The following is a 23922-nucleotide window of genomic DNA, read 5'->3' on the forward strand; positions in this document are numbered from 1 at the left end:
CCTTTTTGGGTTGAGTCGCTCCATCTGTAAGAGAATGACAACCTTTGTTTGAAGACACCCAAAGTTCATGGAGCTTTTTATGACTACAGTCTTTGATTCCTCCACCCATTCCAAAGGGTTTTTTTATTTTTAATTAAAACCCAAAGTGATTAGTTCTTTTGGAACTGAGAGAGTTCCCCGACACACAGGCCGCTTCATCCTCTCAGCTGTCCCTCCTGGTATTGGAATTATAAGGGTCAGAGGAGGCCAGTCCTCTGTCTAAGGTGGACAAAGGAAGATGTCATGAAAGCTAGGAGTTGGATTCTTTCAAGAATAGCTGGGCCTCAGTCCAGTTCCTCCCCTACCATCCCAATGTGTTCCCACACAGACACGTATACAGTCTCTGCTCAGCACCTCTGGGCCAGCCTGTCAGGCAAGGTCCTCTCCCTAGAGAGAAACAGTTCCGCAGTGATATCTGAACACATTCCAACAGCATGTGTTTATCTCTAGGGTCAGCCTTTCCTGTTGATGATCAGGCAGCCTGTGGTGGGTGATGGGATTGGGATAATAGTTGTTGGCAGCCACAATTGGGGGCAAGGAATGAGGGCACTGGGGATAGGGTCCCTGCCCTTGGAAGGGTGATGTTATGATGAGGTTTCCAGACTGGTATGTGACCACATATCTCTCTCCTTGCACCAGGATGTGCTGTCCAGCTCTCCTGTTTCCAGTGGAGGTGAGAAGCTGGACACTGCCTCACTCGGGTATGTCTTCCAGAGCTGGCTAGGACCTGGTGGATAGGGACCTCCAGGTGGGTGCCATAGGATCTGGAGCCAGGAGAATGGTGGTGTTTCCACTATTTAATGTAGGATCTGAGCTCCCTTGGGACACAACTGGTTCTGCCTCTTCATTTGAGTGCATTCACAGGTGCCAGGAGCTTCAGGCTCTGGCAGTGGGACAAAGGGGGCCACCCTCCCTAGCTAGGTTAGGCAGACAAGTCCCAAGAGTTGACAGCACTGGACACAGTTTCCAGGAGCTGCACCCTTTCTGTCAGGTAAAGTACCGACCACTGGAGGGCAAATGGCTACGTACCTTCTGAGGGTTCCACCCCAGCTCTGAACAGCGTTAAGAAGGTATGTTCACAACCAATCTCAAGATCTTTGATTTCTTTATTATTTATTTTCGAATGAGATAACCTCATCCTTCCTCCAGGCTGAGTTTCAGAGGGGGGTGGGTGGAAGGGAGGAGGCTGAGCCATCTGATTCCTCTTCAGCAAAAATGAATCATGTCCCCCAGCCCCCATCCTCAGCCCAGAAATATTTATCCATGTTTATATAACCATGGCAACAGGCTTTATTCTCTATCACTTAAACCCTTTTTTAAAAAGAAAAAGCAGAAGGCAGCTATTTTTCCTACTTTTGCCACCTGCCTGCTCTGCCCAGATGAGAGTTACCTCTTCAGAAACAAGGCCAGAGAGAGACCCCCCGCCAACACACACACACTCCTGGGGTAACGTTGGCCTTCTCAGAAGCAAGGGAATAGGTAAGTTGCAATAGCCCAGCACCATGAAAGGACTTCAGAGTTAGACAGTAATTGTCCTCCAAAGTCTTGTGGGAACCACACAGTGATACCACCTCAGACTTGTCTAAAACTTCTCTTTTGAGCTCTGCACTGGTATTATGATTATCAATTTGTTTTCTTGCTATCTCTCTCTACCTGAAAATGGATGGAATGTGAGCTGGCTTTGCTAACAATACATTCTTCATCTGTAAGATGGGGTAAACATTCCCCTGCTCCTGACTACTTCACAGTTAGTTTTCAGAAGAGAGTTGTTTTTTTGAGACAGAGTCTCGCTTTGTCGCCCAGGCTAGAGTGCAGTGGCGCAATTTCGGCTCACTGAAACCTCCGCCTCCCAGGTTCAGGCGATTCTCCTGCCTCAGCCTCTTGAGTAGCTGGGATTACAGACGCCTGCCACCACACCAGGCTAATTTGTGTATTTTTAGTAGAGACGGGGTTTCACCATATTAGCCAGGCTGGTCTCAAACTCCTGACCTCGTGATCTGCCCACCTCGGCCTCCCAAAGTCCTGGGATTACAGGCATGAGTCACTGCGCCCAGCCCAGAAGAGAGTTTTGTAAGGAGTATAAAGTGTTATAAAGTGTTAGACTCGCAAAGGTTTAAACCCATAAGCAGGGGAAACTGATGCCCAGTAAAAGGAAAGCATTTGTGCAAAGTCATACTCTGTTGTCAGCAGCACAGAAGACCTAACCACCCAGTCCTAGGTTCTTGCCAAGAGATCAGCCCACTTCTTTTGGATTTTCAACCTTAGCCTCCCAACTTCCAAGTGGATTCCAGCCCATGAAGTCTCAGAGAAGGAGAAAACTGGGGCTTAAGCTTGACCCTAAAGACTATTTCACCAGGCCGGGCACGGTGGCTCATGCCTGTAATCCCAGCACTTTGGGAGGCTGAGGCAGGCGGATCACCTGAGTTCAGGAGTTTGAGACCAGCCTGCCCAACATGGTGAAACCCCGTCTCTACTAAAAATACAAAAATTAGCCAGGCGTGATGGCACGCGCCTATAATCCCAGCTACTCAGGAGGCTGAGGCACGAAAATCGCTTGAACCTGGGAGGCAGAGGTTGCAGTGAGCCAAGATCACACCACTGCACTCGAGCCTAGGAGTGAGGCTATCTCAAAAAACAAAAACAAAAACAAAACAAAAACACTATTTCAGCCACAGATCCACAAACGTTTACTCAGAGTTTCTTACATCTGACTACTGTGCTGGAGACTGGAGATGGAGCAAAGCAAGGCCCTTCAAGTTGGGGAACCGTTTTGTGGTGTTTCTCCCCATTGAAGGCCCCCTCTGTGGACTATATGTCAATGCTGGGTCCTTTCTATCCCAGTCCCATAGCATTCAACTACAGAACTTCTTCAGCTGGACTGAAAACCACAGCTGTGCCCTTGGGGGCAGCTCTCACTCTGAACATGTGGTGGGTCCCATAGAAAGGGATCTCTTGGAGAATTTCTGCCCACAGCTGCAGAAAAGGCAGGAGGGCCAATGCTGCTCAGACTGGTAGGACCAGAGTTGCCTGGGCTTGGCCAACGGTCACCAACCAAGTTCAGCCCATATTGTGCCTCTTTTTTCTTTTCTCTATCCATTGGCTATAGCTGCCCCAGCTTCGCCCAAAGGGACACTTGGGGCTAGGCTGAAAGGTGTGGGCAAGGGCTATTGTATAATTGAGGACCTGGGGTTGTTAACTGGAGGCCATTCAACTGGACTCTGCAAAGTCTTCTAAAGATTAATTCTCTCTGTTTCTCTCTCTCACCCTCTCTCTCTTCCCCTCCATCTCTGTCCCTCCTCCCTCCCCGCGCCATGTCTCTGTTTCTCTCTGTATCTATCTCTCTCCTCCTCCTCTCCCCCATCTTTTTTTTTTTTTTTTTTTTTTTAGACGGAGTTTCTCTCTTGTTGCCCAGGCTAGAGTGCAATGGCCCAATCTCGGCTCACTGCAACCTCCGCTTCCCGCTTTCACGCGATTCTCCTGCCTCAGCCTGCCGAGTAGCTGGGATTACAGGCATAGGCCACCACGCCCAGTTAATTTTGTATTTTTAGTGGAGACGGGGTTTCACCATGTTGGTCAGGCTGGTCTCGAACTCCTGACCTCAAGTGATCCACCCGCCTCGGCCTCTCAAAGTGCTGGGATTACAGGCGTGAGCTACCCGCGCATCTTTCAATAGTTAGCATATCTGGCACTTTTGGCTGCCACGGACGGACGGATCGCGGCGCCGGCACCGTTCGTGCCTTCTCTGTTCTTACAGTTGTCCCACTCAGAGACCTCAAATCCTGCCTGGGGCAAACTTTTCCCCGTTAATTACCTTTTAACAACACGTCGCTAATTGCCTAATTACTCTCCGTGCTCTCCGCCACCGTCCCCGGCTGGCCCGGCCGGGCGCGGCGTCTCCGCGCTGGGAGGGAGCAGCGCTGGCGGGCGCGGAGCCCGGCGTCCAGGGCTGGGCTGGGAGGAGCTCCCCCCACCCGTCTGCGGAGCCCATCGGCCTATCGAGCCCATTGGCTGCAACTCCATCCTCCAGGGCCTGGCTGGCGCTCGCACGGCTCTTTTTGAATAACATCGGAGCATCCCGGCCTTAGAGCGCTTCGCCAAAGGCCAGAGCGTCAGCTAAGTTGACTGACGCCGAGCCCTGGGGAGAGAAAGGCTTGTTCCCTGCCCACCCCACTGAAGGCCCCAGGGAAAGCAGCCCCACCCCCTTACCCCGTTTCATGTTTTCATAAAAATCGTTGTCTGAAATTACCGTGCTTACCGTGTGTGTGTGTGTGTGTGTGTGTGTGTGTGTGTGTGTGTGTGTATGTTTACCTGTTTATCTCGCCTCCCCTTCTCCCCCATGTAAGCTCTTGAAAGCAGGGACCTCGCCTGTCATACTCAATATCCCCAGCCCTACAGCCTTGCCAGGGGCGCAGCCGACCCTCGGCGGCTTTGTGTGACAGGCGTGAACCAGACAAGCGGCGGCGTCTCGGCTCCGCCCGCGAGGGCAGAGCTGCGAGGATTTCACTCTAGGAGTGAGGCGGGAGCCACCTTCCCAGGGTCGTCTTCTGGGAGAAAAGAGCTTCTGAGGGACTTCTGGGGATGGGAACGGAGTGGGTGGGGGTGTTTCCTTCCTGATCGGAGTTTGGGAAAAGGGACTGACACTATGGCACTCTGCCTGTTACTGAGACCGCTACCCGGTCCCTCCCCGTAAAGCTGTGCTTTCCCTTTATGACCACACGAGGGTCACGTGCTTCGTTGGGGGCCGCGGTACGGCCTGGAGTCACGATGCCCTCCGCCGCGCTGGCCGGGACCAGGTGTGTCCCCGCCAGCCCCAGTGGCTGCTCCCCGGTCCTGTGCAAACACTGCGGTAGGGTCCGCCTCGGCCGCCCAGCCCGGCCCCCCGGTCGCCCTGCCTATTGGCTGAAGACAGCCCCCCTGAATTCTCATTGGCTGTCCCACTTTTCCCTCCGCCCCCAGCACCGACCGCGCGCGGCTAGCTGCGGGGGAAGCGGCTCTAAGTCCCAGGCTCGTAGCGCAGGCTCAGCTCCGCGCTGCGAGCGCTACGGGCGCAGGGGCGGGGAGCCGGCCCGGAGCGCAGTTTCCAGTGGGGCCGGGGTCCCACCCAGGCACTCTCTGTTTGAACCGAACCCGACAAATGGGCGCATGACGATGGAGAGCAGGGAAATGGACTGCTATCTCCGTCGCCTCAAACAGGAGCTGGTAAGAGCGAAGCTGGCGCCGGGGCAGGGAGGGCTGCTCCGCCCCGACGGGCACCTGGTCCCCGCCCCGGCCCCCGGGGAGCCGGGACGTAAGCAGGGCGGAGGAGGGCCAGGGAAGACAGGAGAGGACCGGGGCCCGCAGGCAGAGGGCAGGGCTTGTCCTCAGGAAAGGGGGCCACGAAGAAACTTTGAGCAAAGATTTGTGATGAGACAAGAACAAGTGACAGAGAGAAAGAGAGAGCAAGCCAGCCAGGCTGAAATGTGACACAGAGAACCCCAGAGAGAAGATAGGGCGCGCCCAGAGACGGCCAGGCACACGGACGTAGTGGGGGCCTCCTCGCCGCCGACGCGGAAAGCGCGGGAGCGAAGGCCGGGGGAGCGGGACGCGGGCGCCTGGGTGCGGGGCTGCGCGGGGCGGCCTGGAGCGCGGGGAGAAGGAGGGTGCTGGGGCCTGATCCCTGCCCGGGCACGAGGTCAGCAGGACTGCTCGCTCGAGGGGAGCCGGTACCACCCTGGGCCCCCAGCTCTGCCGGGCTTGGCAGAGCTGGCGCGGCTGCGGGGGCAGGCTTGGCCGGCTGTCTGCCTGGGCTTGTCTGCCAGCCGGGAGGGGGCTGGCAGCTGGAAAGGCGGGGGAGGGCCCTGCGCTGGAGGAGGGGCTCTGCCTGGCAAATCGCGAGCGGGAGCTGCCGAGGCCCAGCTAGATGTCAGGTCTGGGCTTGGGGAGTGCGCAGGGAGCGTTCGGAGGCCCCGGGGTACAGGGAGGAGGAGAGGTAGCTCAGTCTGGGGAGGGGGGTGGAAATCACCGAAGTCGGGGGAGTGGTGTCCGCTAAAGCTATGTTAGGGAGAGCCACGTTGATTCTCACTGGCTTCATATACTACTGCCCCCGCCCCCACGCCACCTGCCACCTTTCTTATTCCTTCACCCACCGGAATTCAGGCAAATGTTATGCACATACAGCCCCATCTCTGCTTTGCCCATCTCTCGTTCCACTAGGCTCTGTTGTGTCTTTGCCCTCCTCTCTTTTTGTCTCTTTTAGTTTGTCTCTCTTGGAGTCGACTCTTCTCAGTCTCACTTTTCGGCTCTCCTCTTTCTTCTTACTTTACAGAGCCAGGGGCACCCAGGCCACACAACAGCAGACCTGGATCTAGAAAGGGCCAGCTTATGGCTCTCCGGATTCTGTGACAGCGTTTCCCACTGCTGCCTGCAAAGGCTACACTCTTCCTGCTTGGGAAGGAACTTGGCAGTGTGTTAGGGGCCAGCTCTGGGGGTAGGGGGCAGAGTTTGAAACTGCAGGTGTTCTCACTGATGCTTCCTGACCAAGTAACCCTGCCACTCTTCCTGTCAGTCCTACTCCAGGGTTGGCCTGCTCACATCAACCATCATTTCTCTTTCTAGTCCTCCCTCCTGGAGCCCTTTCTGTGGTGACGCTCAGATGCAAAAGTCAGTGACTCAGAGAGATACTTCTTGAGAGACAGGAGTATTCATTGCTTTTCTTCTGAACTTACGCCATGCCCCTTCCCATAGTCGTTTGCACATGCTTCTCATGCCAGATTGGGATGGCTGGTCCCAGCCCACACGTACACAGTTCTCATTTTTTTCCATTTATGTGTGCAGTACCAGACAGAAAGCTCAAGGTCATCACAGATAATGTCTGAGGTCCAACACCCATGCAGAGAAAAGAATCTAATAGAATCCTCCTTTTTGTGCTTCAAATTGGGGACTACACCACCCACCTCAGGATCTGCCTTAATGGAGGGTTTGTGGGTGTTCCTGGCATGGGCTCGAATTTTTAAATCCTACTGATTTGCAATTTTTATAGCAGTCTAGGTGGGAGGTGGTGAGGGGAGGAAGACAGAGACTACGGGTGCCAGGAGAATAAAAAAGGCAAATGGGAATCTGCACTGAGCTGGGCTTCACATCTTGATTTGCACCCTCTCTTGCCAAGGACTTGAGCCCCCAATGCCTGGGAGGAGGAAAGGGAGAGGCTGAAGTCACTGAGCGCCCCATTAGCTTTCATTTGGCCCTTTGTCTGAGCAGCTTCAGCCTTTGACTCTCTTGGAGAGGAAGCCGAATGCCTGGCCTGGATCCCAGAATGACACTCAGATGGGAGAGCTCTGCACTACCCCCCATGGTGCTCCGCCCCCCTCCCCAATGCCAGCCTGCTCAGAGACGAGACAGAGCAGAAGGACAGACAGAGCTAGTAGAATGTCACTCACTCCCTGACACCTCAGTTCAGTGCTTAGGCAGCTGGGCCAAATCTCAGTGCCTTAGTATCCCCAACAGTAGCAAAGGGGAAAGCAGAGCTGAGTTAGTCCAGGGTTAGCCCTTTGGCTGCCTTGCCCAGGGACAGTAGGGATTGAATTCAATGCAGCTTGCTTGTGGCTGGGATAGAAGGGTGTTGACTTAATACCCTAGGTCTGCAATGGGGTGGGAAAGGAATACAGTTGGTTTCTGTCATGAGCTAGGGAGCTTTTGCACTGCAGATGGCTCATCCCAGGCAGGATCTCCCTTGCCACCCGGGAAGACATTGTTGCCTGGCTCTGCCTTTAGTTCATGTTTACACAGGCATGGCCTCCTGTAATACTGGTCAAGTTCTATATTCATTTATTTCAGTAAATTTCTTTCAAGAATCACACATTCTGCAGACACTGTGGGATAAACCTGCTGGGAAACAAAACATTAACAGGTTGTGAAATTATCTTTGTCAAGGGTGTTTTATGCTCCCCTCCTGCATCCTACCCCTGTCCTTGGCCCAGAAAATCTAAGCAAGAAGAGTGTGTTTCTGAAAACCAAAGTAGTGGAACTTCCCAATTCCCTGAAGGAGAAAATTTCATTGTAACAGGTGAGCGCTGGGAGAAGGCTGAGGGTTTGGGGATCCTGACTCAATTAGTTGATAAGTAGAGAGCTGGCCCTTTCCTTCTGCCTGGAAAGGGAAGGGGATCGGGTTTCAAGGATGAAATGTGGCAGGAGAAGTAGCAGCAGCTGACACACTTCTTCATTAGAATGAGAGGTTGGGGCTGCAACAGCTCAGCAGGGAACACATCTCTTTTCTCCCTCCAGCCACCAAAGAGGGGCCCTGCCTGAACACAGGCCTTGGGACCAGCTGTTCCGTACACACAGCTCCCTTGTGGGCTGCCAATAAGTGGGGTAGACACAGGCACACAGAGGAGGCAGATGTACGATGCTCACAGGGCATCCCTCGTGAGTTCAGATCAGTGTAGAACAAATAGAATGCGTAAAGGCTGAGTGATCAGAGCTCATGAAGTACAGCCAGGCCGGGAAGGCTTCCTGGAGGAGGGAGAGGTTGCAGGAGGCCATCTCTGGGAATGTCTGTCCTAGCTGAGGCATGGGGAAGCAGTTCTCTAGCTTTTAGTGGCCACAAGTTCAGGGGGTCCTGGCAAATGGGTAAGGACCAGGGTCTAAAGGCAAAATAAGGAGAAGAAAAATAGGAGATCTGGAGAAGATACAGTAGGAACAGCCTTCAGATCTTGGGGCAAAAAGGCAAATTTCCTGAGGCAGAAAAGACTTTTGCAAAGGATCTCATAATGCCTCTTCCTTGATGTTTAACGCTGGGGAAAGATGACTATGTGACTAATTAGGCAAAGTGGTCAATGGGAAGAATGCAGAGTATAAGATTTGGGATCAGGCCAACTTCATTTCAAATCCTGGCTCTGTATGACCTTAACATACTACTTAACCTCATTGTGCCTTGGTTTTCTCATCTCTAAAATGGGGGTTTTAAAATACCTACTCTATATGGCTACTATGAAGATTAAATGACAATATAAGTGCCTTACCAACTGTTTGTCTTTCACACATAGCACAGTGTCAGATGTGTCGCCTCGTAGGCACTTGGTAAACTGTTGATGATGGTTTGATCAGACTGTTATGCATAACAGTCATTCGTACATAGAACATGTTATTGAGTTCATGCTGTGTTTAGGGCATTTACTGGGCACTGGCACTGTTGTTACAAACAGACACAGATCCTGTCTTCAGGGAATACACAGTTTAATAGAAGATATAATAATGATATTAATTGATGTTAACATTGATATGCCGGACATATAATTTATGATGTCATTTAATTGCCAAAACAACACTAAGAAGTTGTACTTTCATTCTTCTCATTTTATGAATGAGTCAATAAAGACATGGGAAGGTTAAGTCACTTGGCCAAAGTCATAGAGCTGGTAAGTGGAGGAGCCAGGATTCAAAACCCATCAGTCTGATTGCAGAGCTTATGTTCTCAACCAGTACATGTATGCAGACCTCTGGGGCAGAAATAGAGGAGTTGTGCTAGATAACAAGCACGGGTTCAGTGGTCTGAGAGAGGGAAGTAAACTCCAGCTGGGAGATTGGAGAAAGTTTCATGTCGTAGAAGAGGTAGCATTTGAACTAGACTTTGAGGGATAAATAGGGACACGCACAGCAGAAGAGCAATCCAGGCAGATAGTGAAACAACATGAGCAAAACGTACAGAAGCTGAAGTGGTGGGGATGTCTGAAGACCAGCTGGAGTTTGCCTAGAGCATAGGGTAAAATGCAGAGAAAGAGTGGGCAACAGTGCTGAAAGAGCTGTCGTAGACACACTCTGGATATCATACTAAAGAGTCTGGCCTTTTCTGTATGCATTGGAGAGCAGCCCTGGGATCCAGAAGGTGATATGGGGTAGAGGTGGAGGTGGAGGGAGGGAGGAAATTGAGGCAGGAGGATGAGTTAGAAGGTTACTACAAGAGTCAGGCAAGAGACACTGAAGGCCTGAACCAGAAAGGAAAAAAAAGAAGGTAACTTCTTGAGGTCCCTTGGATGTTCGAGGAAGTTGATTGACTGCAACGGAGAGAAGTTAAAGGTGGTCAGAGGGAAGAGGGCTTGCGTAGACTAAGAGGCAATCTCCGAGAAGAGGCAGCATTGGAATCCCCTCTCCATCTGTCTGCCCCTTGCCTAAGCATGTGACCCCCATAGATGGTTCCGTTGGGAAAGTGGGCCCATCCATTTCACAGCCCTCACTTCCTCCTTTCTTTACCCTCCTCCCTCCTACAGCTCTTGGCACAGTTTCCACTTTACCTTCCTGTTGAGAGTTCCAGCCAAGTGTGAGGGGCTGTGAAGGTCCCTATTCACTGAGCTGGAGAATGGGCCACTTGGCAAAAGCGGGGCTTTTCCCATTTCCGGCCCTCAGCCTCCTCCTAGCTTCCCCAGGGGCTGAAAGGAACTTTGTAGGGATCTTGTGAGTAATGGAGTGGGGGAAGTGAGGCAGGGCACACAGCCAGGCTCATGGGCAAAGCTGGAGCCTGTATCAAAGGATTCTGGCTGAGCTGGGAGAGGGCGTGAGATGGATGGAAGGAGGGCACAGCTGCAGGATCAGTCGGGGCCCAGGGGAGGGATTGGGAAGGGAGCCGAGGATGCTAGCATCACATTTTCCCATCCCTGCTCCTCCCTTACCACAAAGGGCCCCAAGAGGGCCCAGGGGTAGGGTGCTGTCCATGGCCAGCTGACCCCACACAACCTCTGTGGGGCTCAGGGCTGGAAGTCCAGGATGGTGGGGTCTGGTTCCCGACCGCATCTTCCCCTCCAGCCCCAGGCAGGCAGTTCCTCTTCCCTCTTCAGATGACTCAGTGAAAGGGAGGCCTCGGAGTCCCTCAAAAGGATGACTTCACGTTCTTCCTCCACATCTGGTGGTAACTGCCCTTTGCACTTCCTGCTGGCTGCCCTGGTTTCTTCTCACAACAATCCCAGGAGGCTAAGAGGTCAGGGGTTATGATGACATGGAAAGCTCGTTGGCCTGGAGTATGAAAGCCAGCCTTGGGGTCCCAGCCCTCTCACTAATAAGCCTCAGGACCCCAGGGACCACTGGTGGTGCTCAGGATGATGGAGGCAATACTCCAGGAAAGCTTTCAGTTTGAGATGTGTGTTGATAGGTGCCATCTGTCTATGGCAAGTGTAAACACTTCACACAAGTTCCCTCATAAGTACACTATTTACATAAACAGATAGGAGATGTGTTCATGGAGACGAGGTCCTATGTAGACATGGTGAAAATCATGAAGGAGGTCTGGGGAGGAATGCTGGGAAACACTGAGGGAGAAGATGGACCTCCCAGCCCCTGGTTACCTAATCCATTACATGGGGATAACTCCACCTACCTGGCCAGCTCCTCAGAGTTTAGCCGTGGGGATCAGGCCGTGCAGAGGAAACGGCTAGTGCTGACACCAGGAGTTGTTATCTGAGATTGAGAACCTCGGGCACAAAAGGTGGGCGATTTTGCCCAATGTCATGTGGCCGAGTAAGTCAGGTCTCCAGATGAGTGTGGGGCCCTTCACAAACACCAGGAGGGCGCCTGTGGCACTACAGCTCTAATACAGTGAGGAACTCAGGGGCTGGTTTAAACTGCAGCCACAGAGACTGAAGTTTGACATGCAGACTTCCAGAGACGCTGAGGGTGGGAGAGGGACTGTGGGGTGGTGTGGAGGCAACGAGCGGGTGAGAAGACCTTTCCTGGCTTTTCACAGAAGGGATTCCCACAATCTTCATTGGAATATGGTTATTAAGGGTTTTACCTTTGATGGTGGAGCAGGTTAGTTCTGTGTGTGTGTATGTGTGTGTGTGTGTGTGTGAGAGAGAGAGAGAGACTAGGGGTGGGTCGAAAGGAGGTGGCTCTTGCTCAGACTAATCAGGACCAGGTCGACCTTCTTGTGAATTCTCTCAGCTGACCTCTGAGAGCAAGTTGGGTATGATTTGGTGCCTGTTCTGAGGAAGAACCTGAGGCTCCAAGACAGTAAGAGGCTCCGGAGGAACTCCGCACCCTGCAGCCTGGAGATGGGTTTAGAGCTACTCATGTCTGCTCGGGATTTTGTCTATCTGAGCTGGCCCCTCTCCTTTCCTCTACCTCCCTCACTGCCCCCCTTTTTTCCCCTTTTGGTCCTGAGGCAAGGGAATCCCGGGGACCTGAGAGGATCCCAAGCTCTGGAAGAAGGCATATCCCAAGCTCGGCCTCCAACTCTTCCTCCTTGGGTGATGGCATCCCCTGGGGTCAGTCTGGAAAGGCTGTTTTGCTGGCTCCTCTCTTAGTCAAGAACCAGCTAACACTCCTGCCCACCACTGCCCTGGCCCTCCCAGGTTCCCACAACTCCTCCTTCGCTTCTCATCCCTCTCCCAGCTGCCTTCTCGCCCTTCAGTGTCGGCACCCTGGATGTGGCTGGGCTGACTGAGCGTGGCTGGGAGTGGGCAGGAGGGTGCCAAGACTTCCCTTCCTTCCCTCCCCATCCCCTGCACGGGGCAGGAGTGAGGAGGGAAAAAACAGGAACTTCTCCTTGTGCTTCTCCTTGATTAGATCAGAAATAAGGAATGGAATCCTGTCATTACGATGTGCTGAGTTTCACCAGGGAAGAAATGTTGTGAAAGTACATGGGAAGTCTTAAATTCACCTAATGCTTTCTTGGTTTCATGCAGAGATACACGTTACCTCACCTAATCTGCACAATAGCTGTATGAGGCAGGAACTGTTATTCACATTTTAAAGAGTGGAGAAATTTGGCTGGGCGCGGCAGCTTATGCCTGTTAGCCGAGCACTTTGGGAGGCTGATGTGGGAGGATGGCTTGAGTCCAGGAGTTCGAGACCAGCCTAGGCAACATGGTGAAACCCCGTCTCTACAAAAAATACAAAAAAGTTAACTGGGCATGCTGGCCTGTGCCTGTAGTCCCAGCTACTTGGGAGGCTGAGGTGGGAGGATTGCTTGAACCCAGGAGGCGGAGGTTGTGGTGAGCCGAGATCATGCCATTATACTCCAGCCTGGGCAACAGAGCGAGACTCTGTCTCAAAAAAAAAAAAAAGCATGGAGAAATTGAAAAACAGAATGTAAGTAACTTGCCCAGGTCACATAGCTGCTAATGGCAGAGCTGAGATTTGAACTTTGTTCCATTGTCTTTAGAACCCAAGTTCTTAACCAATGCAGAATATTATTTTGCAGATGGGTGCAGTTTCAGCACTTGCCTACTTACACAGGGCCTCTGTTTTATGGGCAGCTTGAATTCATGCATACCCACACATTCATTCTCACTGGAAAACTGTGCAAAATGTCAGCATTATTTCTTCTGGATTTTTCCACACTGGAAGAGATTGAATGGGGTCATTTCATTCCTCCCTCTACCTCCAACCTGGGCTGGGTTTAGCCTTCTGGAAGGAAGCCTGCCAGTTTGGACTCCTTGCCTCTGGGTGAAACGAAACCTTGGGAAGCAGCCCTGCCTCTTTCTCCCTGTGTAGTGAGTTACTGTCTGAGGGTAGCAAGCAGCCTGGAGGGTGGTCTGGGGTGGTCAGTGGTATTCAATATGTGTTTTATGGGTATGTAGCAAGTGCCAGGTGCTAGCGAGGTTCTGGGGTGACATACTGATGTATAGATCTCAGCCCCTGTCCTCAAGGAGTAGATACTCAATACATATTTCCCAAGGGACTGAGCATTTAAATGCATAGAGGACATGAGATGAGTGCATAAGTGGCAGGACTACAGGGAAGAGCATATTAAATATCACAGAAGATTTCTAACAGGAGCATGGGGGCTACATCTCAGGGAGTAGGGATATTCCTGGAACTGAAAGTTGGAATTCTGTCCTGGAGGATCTTGACTGCAGGACCAAATAGTTTGGATTTGAGTCTGGGCATTGGAGAGCCATGGAGATGACAGGAGGTGTGTGCTGGGAAGACTGATCAAGTGCTCACGTGTCTGGCAGTTCGGAAGCCGTCTAGGAGGCTTCTGCAGCATTTCTGAGGATGGAAGGAAAGATACGCGACATTTATGGGAGGAAAAATCCAACATGAGTAAGTGGGGCAGGAGCAGGGGTAGTTGAATGGAGAAGCCAAAAATGACTGAGGCTCTAGGTAGGGAAGACAAGGAAAGTGGCATTGGAGGAAGGGGGAGAATAGGGAAGTCTGAGGGAGAAGCAGTTTGCAAGGGAGGCACTGAGTTTGGTCTGGGGCTTAGAGTCTCCTCTGACTCTGCTCTAGGTCTTAGCAGCTGTAGCTGAGTGCTTCCAAAAGGAAGGGGTCAGTAGAGTAGAAGCAAAGAGGCCAGAGAGAGGGGCTGTCAACAACATGTGCATCTGTCCCACAGGCTCCGTGTCTCTTGCTGCTCCTGCCACGCCCGCCATTCAACTGGTGAAAACTCTGGCAAATCCCAGGGCTGTCAGGGCCTGGAACGACCATTTCTTCTTGCCTGTCTTGGGGAAAGTGCACAGAGCTTGGGCGATCTCCACGCCCCAGCAAAGGCCTCCTTGCCCTCAAGGGCAGTCAGTCCTCCAGTGTCCTTTAGTGCTGCTTCTGCTGGCTCATTGAGAGCCTGGCGGGCATCTCCCATCCCCCCCAGGGCCAGGGTTGGCAGGGGAGGATTTGACCCAGAAGCCTGAGAGGGTCAGCTGCAGCCCAGCCCTGCAGAGCCTCTGTGCCTGCCCTTCCGATCCCTCCACCTTCTGGGTTTAGCCCTGTGCATTAAGACAAGCCTGGGAGGTAAGATGATCCCGCGGGTCTCTGGAGGGCTTAAGAAACAGATGGTCCCTGCATATGAGGTTTTCTGTTGGTAACTTGATCAGGAGCTGGGGAGGGAGCTGGCAGGACCAAGGCAGCTTGGGCCCAGGAACTGGGAACCTTGTGAATGTTATCAGACACAACCCCCACCCCCTTCCCACTGCAGCCTCCAAATTCGGCCCTCACCCAAGTCAATCTCTCAGCCCCTTCCAGCTGGCAGCCGGGACTCAGGCCTTAGACACCCACAAAGGGGCTGGGAGAATTGGCCCCCAGCATCCCACTCTGGCTTGGCCAGGGCAGCAGAGCCAACTGGGCTGAGAAGGCAGGAAGAGTGTTGAAGCCAAGTCTGAGAACAGCTGAGAGAGGACAGGTGTTTGGGAGGGAGAGGCAGGCTGAGAAGCGCTGGGTTTTCAGCAAACAGGAGTTTCCTGGCCTCCTTGTCTCCCTCCTGACCGGTCAGATATGAACAGCAATTGCAGGAAACCCCAGGCCTACCCTTTCTCTTGGGGAATCTGGGCTCTTCCTTAACTACTAATGCCCTTTTCAGCCCTTCTTCACTGTCCTGTAGAGGACAGAGTAGCCTTAAAGTCCAGCTCTGGGTGCAGGTAGCACACACCTGTGGTCCCAGCTACTCAGGAGGCTGAGGCCAGAGGACTGCTTGAGGCCAGGAGTTAGAGGCTGCCATCCACTATGATTGTGTCTGAGAATAGCCACCACTGTGCTCCAGCCCGGCAAACAGCAAGACCCTGTCTAAAAAAAAAAAACAAAAACAAAAACAAAAAAAGTGCCTAGCTCCACTGCCCACTGCCCAGCCATCTCGAGTCTCGAGGTAGTACAGGAGGTTTGGGCATTCCTTATCTGAAATGCTTAGGGCCAGAAGTGTTTTGGATTTTGGAATATTTGTATATATACAATAAGATATCTTAGGGATGTATAAGAAGATATCTTAGGGATGGGACCCAAGTCTAAACATGAAATTTATGTTTCATATACATCTTATACAAACAACCCAAAGGTAATTTTATACAATATTTTAAATAATTTTGTGCATAAAAGAATTTTGACTGTGTTTTGGCTTCCGCTTGTCGCATGAGGTCAGGGTAGAATTTTCCACTTTTGGTCACGTTGTGGCTCAAAAAGCTTTGGATTTTGGAGCATTTTGACTTTCAGATTTTTGGAGTAGGGATGCTCAACCTGCATTTGGTAGTTAGGACTACAGCATCTGGAGTGGGACAGTACCGTGTCTGAGTCCCAGCTCTATGAGCTGTGTGACGTTACAGAAGTTACTTCACCCCTTCCAGCTTACTCATGTTAAAATGAGAAAATAGCGACCTCGTAGGGTCTATATAAAGATGAAATGAGATGAAGCACGTAGAGCCCTTAGCACAATTCCTATTACAAAGCAGATTCTCATATTGTTTTTTCCACCATCATCACTATCATCATTTCAGGGAGGCCCAGGGAGGAAGAGGGCTCAGACTCAAAAAAGGATGAGGATGGCCACTACAGCTTTGTGCACTTCAGGCTGATCTCAGCCCCACCTCTTACTATCTTATCTGGGGCAAATTACCTGTTAAATGGGAACAGTAATAGTCACTACCTCATAGGGTAGTTGGGGAGATGAAATGTCTGTGTGTGTGTCTCTGTGTGTGTGTGTGTGTGTGTGTGTGTGTGTATGGGGTGGGGGGAGCCTTCTCAGGACAGTGCCTGCCTTAGCTAGTTAGCTACCATTGTTATTTCCTTTACCCAGCACTGATCTGCACTGCACTAGCCTATAGAGAGATGGGGCTGGTGGCAGGCTGAATGACCCTGGAAGTGTATGTTTGCGTGGGGGACCTAAGTTCAGGTCTGGGAGAGGCACTGCTGCCCATTGTGGCTCATAGGCCCCATGCTTTCTCTCTCCCCTGCAGATGTCCATGAAGGAGGTGGGTGATGGCTTACAGGATCAGATGAACTGCATGATGGGTGCACTGCAAGAACTGAAGCTCCTCCAGGTGCAGACAGCACTGGAACAGCTGGAGATCTCTGGAGGGGGTCCTGTGCCGGGCAGCCCTGAAGGTCCCAGGACCCAGCGTGAGCACCCTTGTTGGGAGGGTGGCAGAGGTCCTGCCAGGCCCACAGTCTGTTCCCCCTCCAGTCAACCTTCTCTTGGCAGCAGCACCAAGTTTCCATCCCATAGGAGTGTCTGTGGAAGGGATTTAGCCCCCTTGCCCAGGACACAGCCACATCAAAGCTGTGCTCAGCAGGGGCCAGAGCGAGTGGAACCGGATGACTGGACCTCCACGTTGATGTCCCGGGGCCGGAATCGACAGCCTCTGGTGTTAGGGGACAACGTTTTTGCAGACCTGGTGGGCAATTGGCTAGACTTGCCAGAACTGGAGAAGGTGGGGGAGAAGGGTGAGATTGGAGGGGCACGTGAACCCAAAGGAGAGAAAGGCCAGCCCCAGGAGCTGGGCCGCAGGTTTGCCCTGACAGCAAACATCTTTAAGAAGTTCTTGCGTAGTGTGCGGCCTGACCGTGACCGGCTGCTGAAGGAGAAACCAGGCTGGGTGACACCCATGGTCCCTGAGCCCCGAACCGGCCGCTCACAGAAGGTCAAGAAGCGGAGCCTTTCCAAGGGCTCTGGACATTTCCCCTTCCCAGGCACCGGAGAGCACAGGCGAGGGGAGAATCCCCCCACAAGCTGCCCCAAGGCCCTGGAGCCCTCACCCTCAGGATTTGATATTAACACAGCTGTTTGGGTCTGAATGCTAGAGACAGAAAGTTGACTGAACCTGAAAGGGCCAGGTCCCAGTGCTGGACCCGGGCCCCTAGGGAGGAGGGGGGGGGGGCGGTATGGCTCTGGAAAGCCCAACTCCAAGTTCCTTTCCCCCAGAAAGCGGGGAGAAGCCAGAGTTCTTGGCTCAGGACTGAAGGGAATGTGGTTGGGAGAGGCTGTCTTGGGGGCTGGCTGGTGGAGGAGGTAAGAGTAGCTGGAGAGCGAGCTGTGCGTGCGTGCGTGTGTGTGTGTGTCTGTCTGTCTGTCTGTCTGGCATGCACGCACTCACTTTGGGGCTGGAGGTGATGGTAGGTGAGGGCAGAGGAGGAGTTCAGAAAATCCCTCTGACATCTCCACTGCCCCCAAAGACCTCCGTTGAACATTCTGTGTGGAAAAGAGCCCTGGAGCATCAGGTTCCCCAGATAGGCCCCCGAATAAAGACCTGTCTATGGCTCTCCCAACCTTCTGTCAGCTTCTTTGGCAAGACATTGCTCCAGGCACAGGGACTGAACCCCAGGCCTCCTGGGACTGGAGCAGCAGTGAGGCAAAACCCAACCCGCCAGCCCTTCCTGCCTTTGAGGTTTCAGTCCATACCTGGACCCTGAGAAAATGAGCTGAATAAGGAGTACAGTGTGCAAGGAGCAGCCGGGGAAGCCCTAGACACTCCCGCGTCTCCCCCATGCACAGGGGAGGAAGGATGTTGACATAGCATTGGGCCGTTTGAATGCCTTTTCATCTCCATGGTCTCATTTGAAAGTGAGCGAGGCAGACAGGCATGATCCCATTTTCCAGAGAAGGAAACAAGCCTAGATATGCTACATGTCCAGGAACAACTGCAGCCAGGAGGCAGAACAGCCTAGGCCTGACTGCAGAGTAGAAGCTGGACCCTGGAGTTACCAACACTCCTCCCCAACAGTTCTTAGCGCTGCGCAGGCCGGGCACTGTGGCTCACACCTGTAATCCCAGCTCTTTGGGAGGCCAAGGCAGGCAGATTACCTGAGGTCAGGAGTTCATGACCAGCCTGGCCAACATGGTAAAACCCCATCTCTACTAAAAAAATATATAAAAATTAGCCAGGCGTGGTGGCATACGCCTGTAAACCCAGCTACTTGGGAGGCTGAGGCAGGAGAATTGCTTGAGCCCGGGAGAGGGAGGTTGCAGTGAGCCGAGATCGTGCCACTGCACTCCAGCCTGGCTGACAGAGCAAGACTCTGTCTAAAACAAAAAACAAAAAACAAAACAAAACAAAACCCAGTTCTTAGCGCCCCATACCCCACAACCCCCTGTCTCCTGCACTTAACTCCCACCTGGGTCAGAGAACAGTCAATTCACCAGTGAGGTAAAGGTGAACCCAGAAGAAATAGCCACTTGATTTTAAAATTCCTAGCTCCATTCCATGGTCTCCTCACCACTAGACACAGCAGTCCCAGGCCTCCTGTTCCCTCCTCACCTAGAGGCAGCCGGGACGGAGGGGGAAGGGCCAGGCAGCAGCTCAGCTCCGGCTTCTCTAAAGCCACTCTGGGCACGTGGCCCAGGAGGGCTGCCTAGCGATCCAGGGACCCCCTAGGACCGCCCTGGGAAGCCACTGTCCCTCCCACTCCAGCAGGGAACACCCACTGGCTGGGAAAAGACAATGTGGATCTTCTTTTGGGCCGACAAAGCCAGGAGGGCACACCCTCCCACTGCCCCTCTCTGCCTCCCACTGATTGTCCCTCAGCCTGATGGGGTGTGACAGCTGCAATTAGAGGCAGGATTCCTTCCCACCCTCAAAGCATTAATAGCCAGTTGGAGAGGCAAAATAGTAAGAAAAGCCTCCTCTGCTTGCTTCCTGGATCCCTGGGGAGAGTGGAGACAGGGGCAGAGCTCAAGATGGGATTATGGGGGCGCAGCTGCGGTGGTTAGGGTCACCCTCAAATCCTACGCGGTCAAATGGTAAGATGTTTCATTTTTGGTGGCGGAGCTACAGGAGGGAGGAAGGCGCTCATGTTTTTGGGTTTTGTTGAGCACTCACTGTCAAGTAGTGTGCACATCTCTCAAACTCAGAAGGACCCTAGAAGGCATTGTTCTCCAGACACATCTATGGAGGTTATTAGGGGGGATGTAAACTGCCCAGATTAGGCTGCTAGCAAAGGAAAGGACAGAGATTTGAACAAAGGGTTGGGTTATCTGGCTCCAAAACCCCTGTCCTTTTCTTGCTACCTCTCTACCTGGAGTTTGCCAACCGAGCAAGCCCACTCTGGTGGAGCCAGCCATTGCAAATCCTTTGTGTCTTCCCAGAGAATACTAACATTCAGTTTTGAGTGAGGGAACGTTGGCTCTGACTGCCTTTGAAGGTGGAGATGGTGGAGGTGGTGGTGGAGGTGGTGGTGGTGGTGGTGTGTGTGTTGGCGGTGTGTGTGCCTGCGTGCGTGCGCAAAGAAACTGCATGTGAAGATTCCACCTACTGAATCACGAGAGGAGGAAGTCGTGGGTTGCTGGCTGGTGGAGAAGCCATCTAGCATATTATTCAAGATGACACCAGCTCCAAGTCTGGAATGAGTCTATGGGAAACCAAGGTACTTCTTGGACATTCACCTATAACTCACCTGTTTCGTGGACTGGTCACAGTGGTTCGGATAAATTGAACAGAACTTTATGAACACCTCCCAGCACCAGGTGTTGTTATAGAAATTAAGAACAGAGCAATGAAAAGGACCCAACTCCTGCTCTCAAATGGATGCAGTGGAAAATAAGCAGACTTTGAACCATTGGTTAGTCAGAAGAGACTTGGGGGACTGAAAACTTATTTCAACTTGGGCCAGAACAAAAAATTAGGAAGCAACACTTGCTGCCAACATGATTTACAAGTGCCAGCACCTTCACCTCTGTTATTTCCTTCTCACTACACTGAAAGCAGTTGCTCTTGTTTTACGTGGACAGGCTCAGAGAAGTTAAGCAACTTGTCCGAGGTCACATAGTAGTGGAACTGAGATTGAATCAGTTCCAACTGACTTGCAATCTTGTGCTTTTCAGACGATCCCACTAATTGTCCATATCTGTTCCAAAGCCAAATCAAGAGGAATGAGAGCAAAATCTGTCCTCCCATATTATCCCTGGTCCTGCGTGGATCATAAATGGCATGCTGACTGTCCGATGGAGACTGACTTTTCCCTTCCCCCAGACACCTGCCACGGCAATGACAGAGGCTGTATTTTACTGAAGTGGAGGGGAGAGGTGAATGCGAATGCCTAGGGCCTAAGTATACAGGAAGGTGTAGGGAGAGGGAAGCAGTGTGTATGTGGAGGAGATAGTGGACGTAAGCAGAGAAAAATCAGACAGCTTAATTCTTCCTCTGGGGCGCACTTTGTGGTTAATCAGGACATGCAAATGAGCTAGAAGCTCATTTAATATCCTCCCTGACATGTAGCCCCACCCCACCCTGGCCCACTTCCCTGGCAGGTACAAGGGCCACCTGATTGGCCCAGGTATCTGTGGAAGGTTCCACCTGCTTCTTTGTGGCCCAGGGAACAGAAAAGAGTCCCTGCTGGGCATGGCTAGTGGGGCCGGCCTGGTCTCCCTCCTCCCTTTCTCTTCCCAACCTTTCAGACTTGGGACCTCTCTTTTCCCTCTCCCTCAGACACTTCCCTTGTGCCCCGCCCCTCAGGGTGATCTCTGAACCCAAACTTGCCCCAAAGAAGGTTGCTCTGTCCTCTCCACATCCCCACCTCCTCCCCAGGGCCTTGTAGGGGAGAGGCTCCTCCATCTTTGCCAAGTCACACCATCGTTTCCAACGTGGCCTGGACAAGAGCAAGAGCACACCTTGTCCCCACCTTCTCCAGAGCAGCCAGAACCCACCTCAGGTGCCTTCCCCATCCAGTGCAGTTAAGGCACTTCTGCCAGCCCCATGGTATGAGCACTAGACTTGGAGTTAAGATTTGAGAGCCCCCTCTGTCACTGTGGAAGCTTCAGGATGTTGCTTGATCTCTCTGAACCTCGTGTTTCTCATCTGTGAAAGGTGATAATGTGGGGCTGCTGTGAGATTTAAAGGACATAATGCACCTAGGGTCCAAGCACTGCCTGGAACACAGCGGAAGCTCAGCAGATACTGGACTACCAATCCCGTTAGTAGAGGCACTAACCATGTGACCCAAGGCAAAAGTGCTTAAAAAAAAGTGCTTTCTCTGAGCGTTGGTCTCTTCTTCTGTCAAAACATTTATATTGATTTAATAGCTCACAGGATTGTAGCAAGGGTCAGAGAAGACAATAGGTGACACGTTTTTGTACACTGTATACTAGCCACCCAGATGGGCTGTTATTTGCTAACTGGCAAATTTACACTGTTCCCAAAGGATGACATGCACTGGGGAGGAGGGGGGTGTGGAGGTGGAGAAAGGCTGAGCTGGAAAACAGGTGCTTGAGGACCCCACTGCCTAAGGACCTGCTTTAGGAAACATTCCCACCCCCTACACCCTAGCTGCCCCTCACAGTCAACCCTTAAGGACCTCAAATTCTTGGCAAGGGGTAAAGAGTTGAAAGTGCCAAGTCCTAGTGGTTTTGAGAAGCCTCTGGTCTGCTCTTTCTGCTCTGTAAAGCCTTAGTTGCCAGAGTCCCCTATAGCCCCCACATCGCTCTCTTCCTTCTGCCCTCCGGCCACCCTGGAAACTAATGGCCTAAAGGTGCTGCGGCTGTCCTCCTAAAATCCATTCCCTCCTGATAGGGTGGAGGAATCTGTGAAGCCCACCTTCATGAGAGGTCTTGGGGCTCAGGCTGGTGCTGCCAGAGAAAGGGTGACTGAACCGGAAAGGCCTAGGGGTAAGAAGCTCACACTGCAGCCATCCCCTTAGTACAATTATTAGGATATCCCTTGCCTTCCTTTTGCCTCCTCCACCCAACCCCTAAAATAAACAGTATGATGAAGCCTCTCTTCCAGATTCCCTCTGAATTTGACAGAGGACTTACTTCCTGGCTCTCTACCCTTCAGTGAGTCCTGACCTATCACTCTGTCCACCCCCTCCAAGCCCTAGATCTACATACCCCAGTTCTGGAGCACACATGCACATGCACGGGCGCCACAATGAAGTCGGCCTTGCCAATGTCCCAGAAACAAAGTCCTTGCAATTCTTACACTCTTCTCTCCCACTGGAGTCCCCCTCGTCCCCGCCACCACACACACACACACCATCCCCCGAAAGTGCTTCTGTGTTCCTGGTCAGAGAGGACACTGAGGAGCAGTGTGTCCCTGAACACAGTTTGTGGCAATACTTATTTGACAAGGGGACCATGACAATCACCGTATGCTTTCCCTTTTCCTTGCATCTTTGGGGAGAAAGAGCAGAATTCTATGCCTGGCTTCACGCCACAGCTGCGCACAGTCCCTGGCTTCCACTCACAGAACCTATTCACCTATATGCCCCTCTGGGCTTGTCCTTCAAGATGACTGGCCCTCTACAGGGACATACCAGAAACACTGCCAAAAACCAGCTCCTGTGAGCTCTACACCCCCACCGTCTCTGGTTCCCAATTTGCCTCCACCCACCATGACCTGGCTCTGTGCTGTCTGCCTTGTCCCTTTTTGAGTCTTCTCCACTCTGAATGTGATGACCCCAGTTTCCTTCAACTGGCCAGGGAAGGGTGGCTCAGGAGCCCATCTGAGGCTGCCTGGGGGCTGCTGGTTTGCAGGGGAAGCTGTCCTCATCCAAAGGAAGAATCAAGTTTTGTTTTCCTGTGGTTCTCTTGCTCTCGCCCTGCCTCACCTCGAGGTTCCACTTGGGCCCTTTCCCGTGCTTCTACTTGAGCCCCGCCTGCCTCACCGCCACCTCCTGCTCAGGGTCTGAAGGACAGAGGAGTGAATGCAGGATCTGTCTGCGAGCTCCTGTCACTTCATCCTGTTTCCTGTCTTCCCTGGTGTCTAGCCCAGTCCTGCCCAATTAGATCCCACCCACTTTACCCTCCAAGGTGATGGGTTGAGTGTGCCAAGCTTGGGTTCTTTCCATGCCACTAGGTCTTTGCATATGCTGTTTCCTGAGGAATCTAGTTCCCCCACTGCCAGTACTTGTTATGTAAGTTACTTCTGTGCATGTTTATCTTCCCCTCTACATTGTTGCACCTCCTGGGTGGCAAATACTCCTTACTCATTTCTGTACCTCTAGTACTGAGCAGGGGTTCCCATGTGACCTCCACTCCTCAAAGTGAGCCCTGGGCTGAGCCCATCTCCTGCTTCAGGGAAGACCAGCAGTCAAGGCCTCCTTAGCTGCCTCCTAAAGCCCATTTTTCACTCTTGTCCTCGGCCCATTCTCCAGAAGAGGGGGAGCTGTGGCCAGAGTCACTTTCAAGAGAGCAGGAAAACTATCTGTCCCCAGCACTCTCTCCAAGCTGTTGGGCAGTCCCCTTTGTCCCTGGCCTGGTGCTCTGGCTTCGACACTCTAGCTGGCAAA

At 52.4% G+C, this 23922-nt stretch overlaps 1 protein-coding gene across 1 annotated transcript; it reads left to right on the forward strand.

Moving 5' to 3' along the window:
• The first annotated feature begins 5005 nt into the window (after positions 1 to 5005).
• Positions 5006 to 22410, forward strand: INKA2 (inka box actin regulator 2). The gene is made up of 2 exons (XM_003267975.4): positions 5006 to 5238; positions 16662 to 22410. Exons 1-2 carry the CDS (start codon positions 5182 to 5184, stop codon positions 17496 to 17498), a joined length of 894 nt encoding a protein of 297 aa, XP_003268023.1. The 5' UTR covers positions 5006 to 5181; the 3' UTR covers positions 17499 to 22410.
• The last annotated feature ends 1512 nt before the right edge of the window (positions 22411 to 23922 follow it).

The sequence above is a fragment of the Nomascus leucogenys genome, chromosome 12 (assembly GCF_006542625.1).
Source record: "Nomascus leucogenys isolate Asia chromosome 12, Asia_NLE_v1, whole genome shotgun sequence".
Taxonomy (NCBI): Eukaryota; Metazoa; Chordata; class Mammalia; order Primates; family Hylobatidae; genus Nomascus; species Nomascus leucogenys.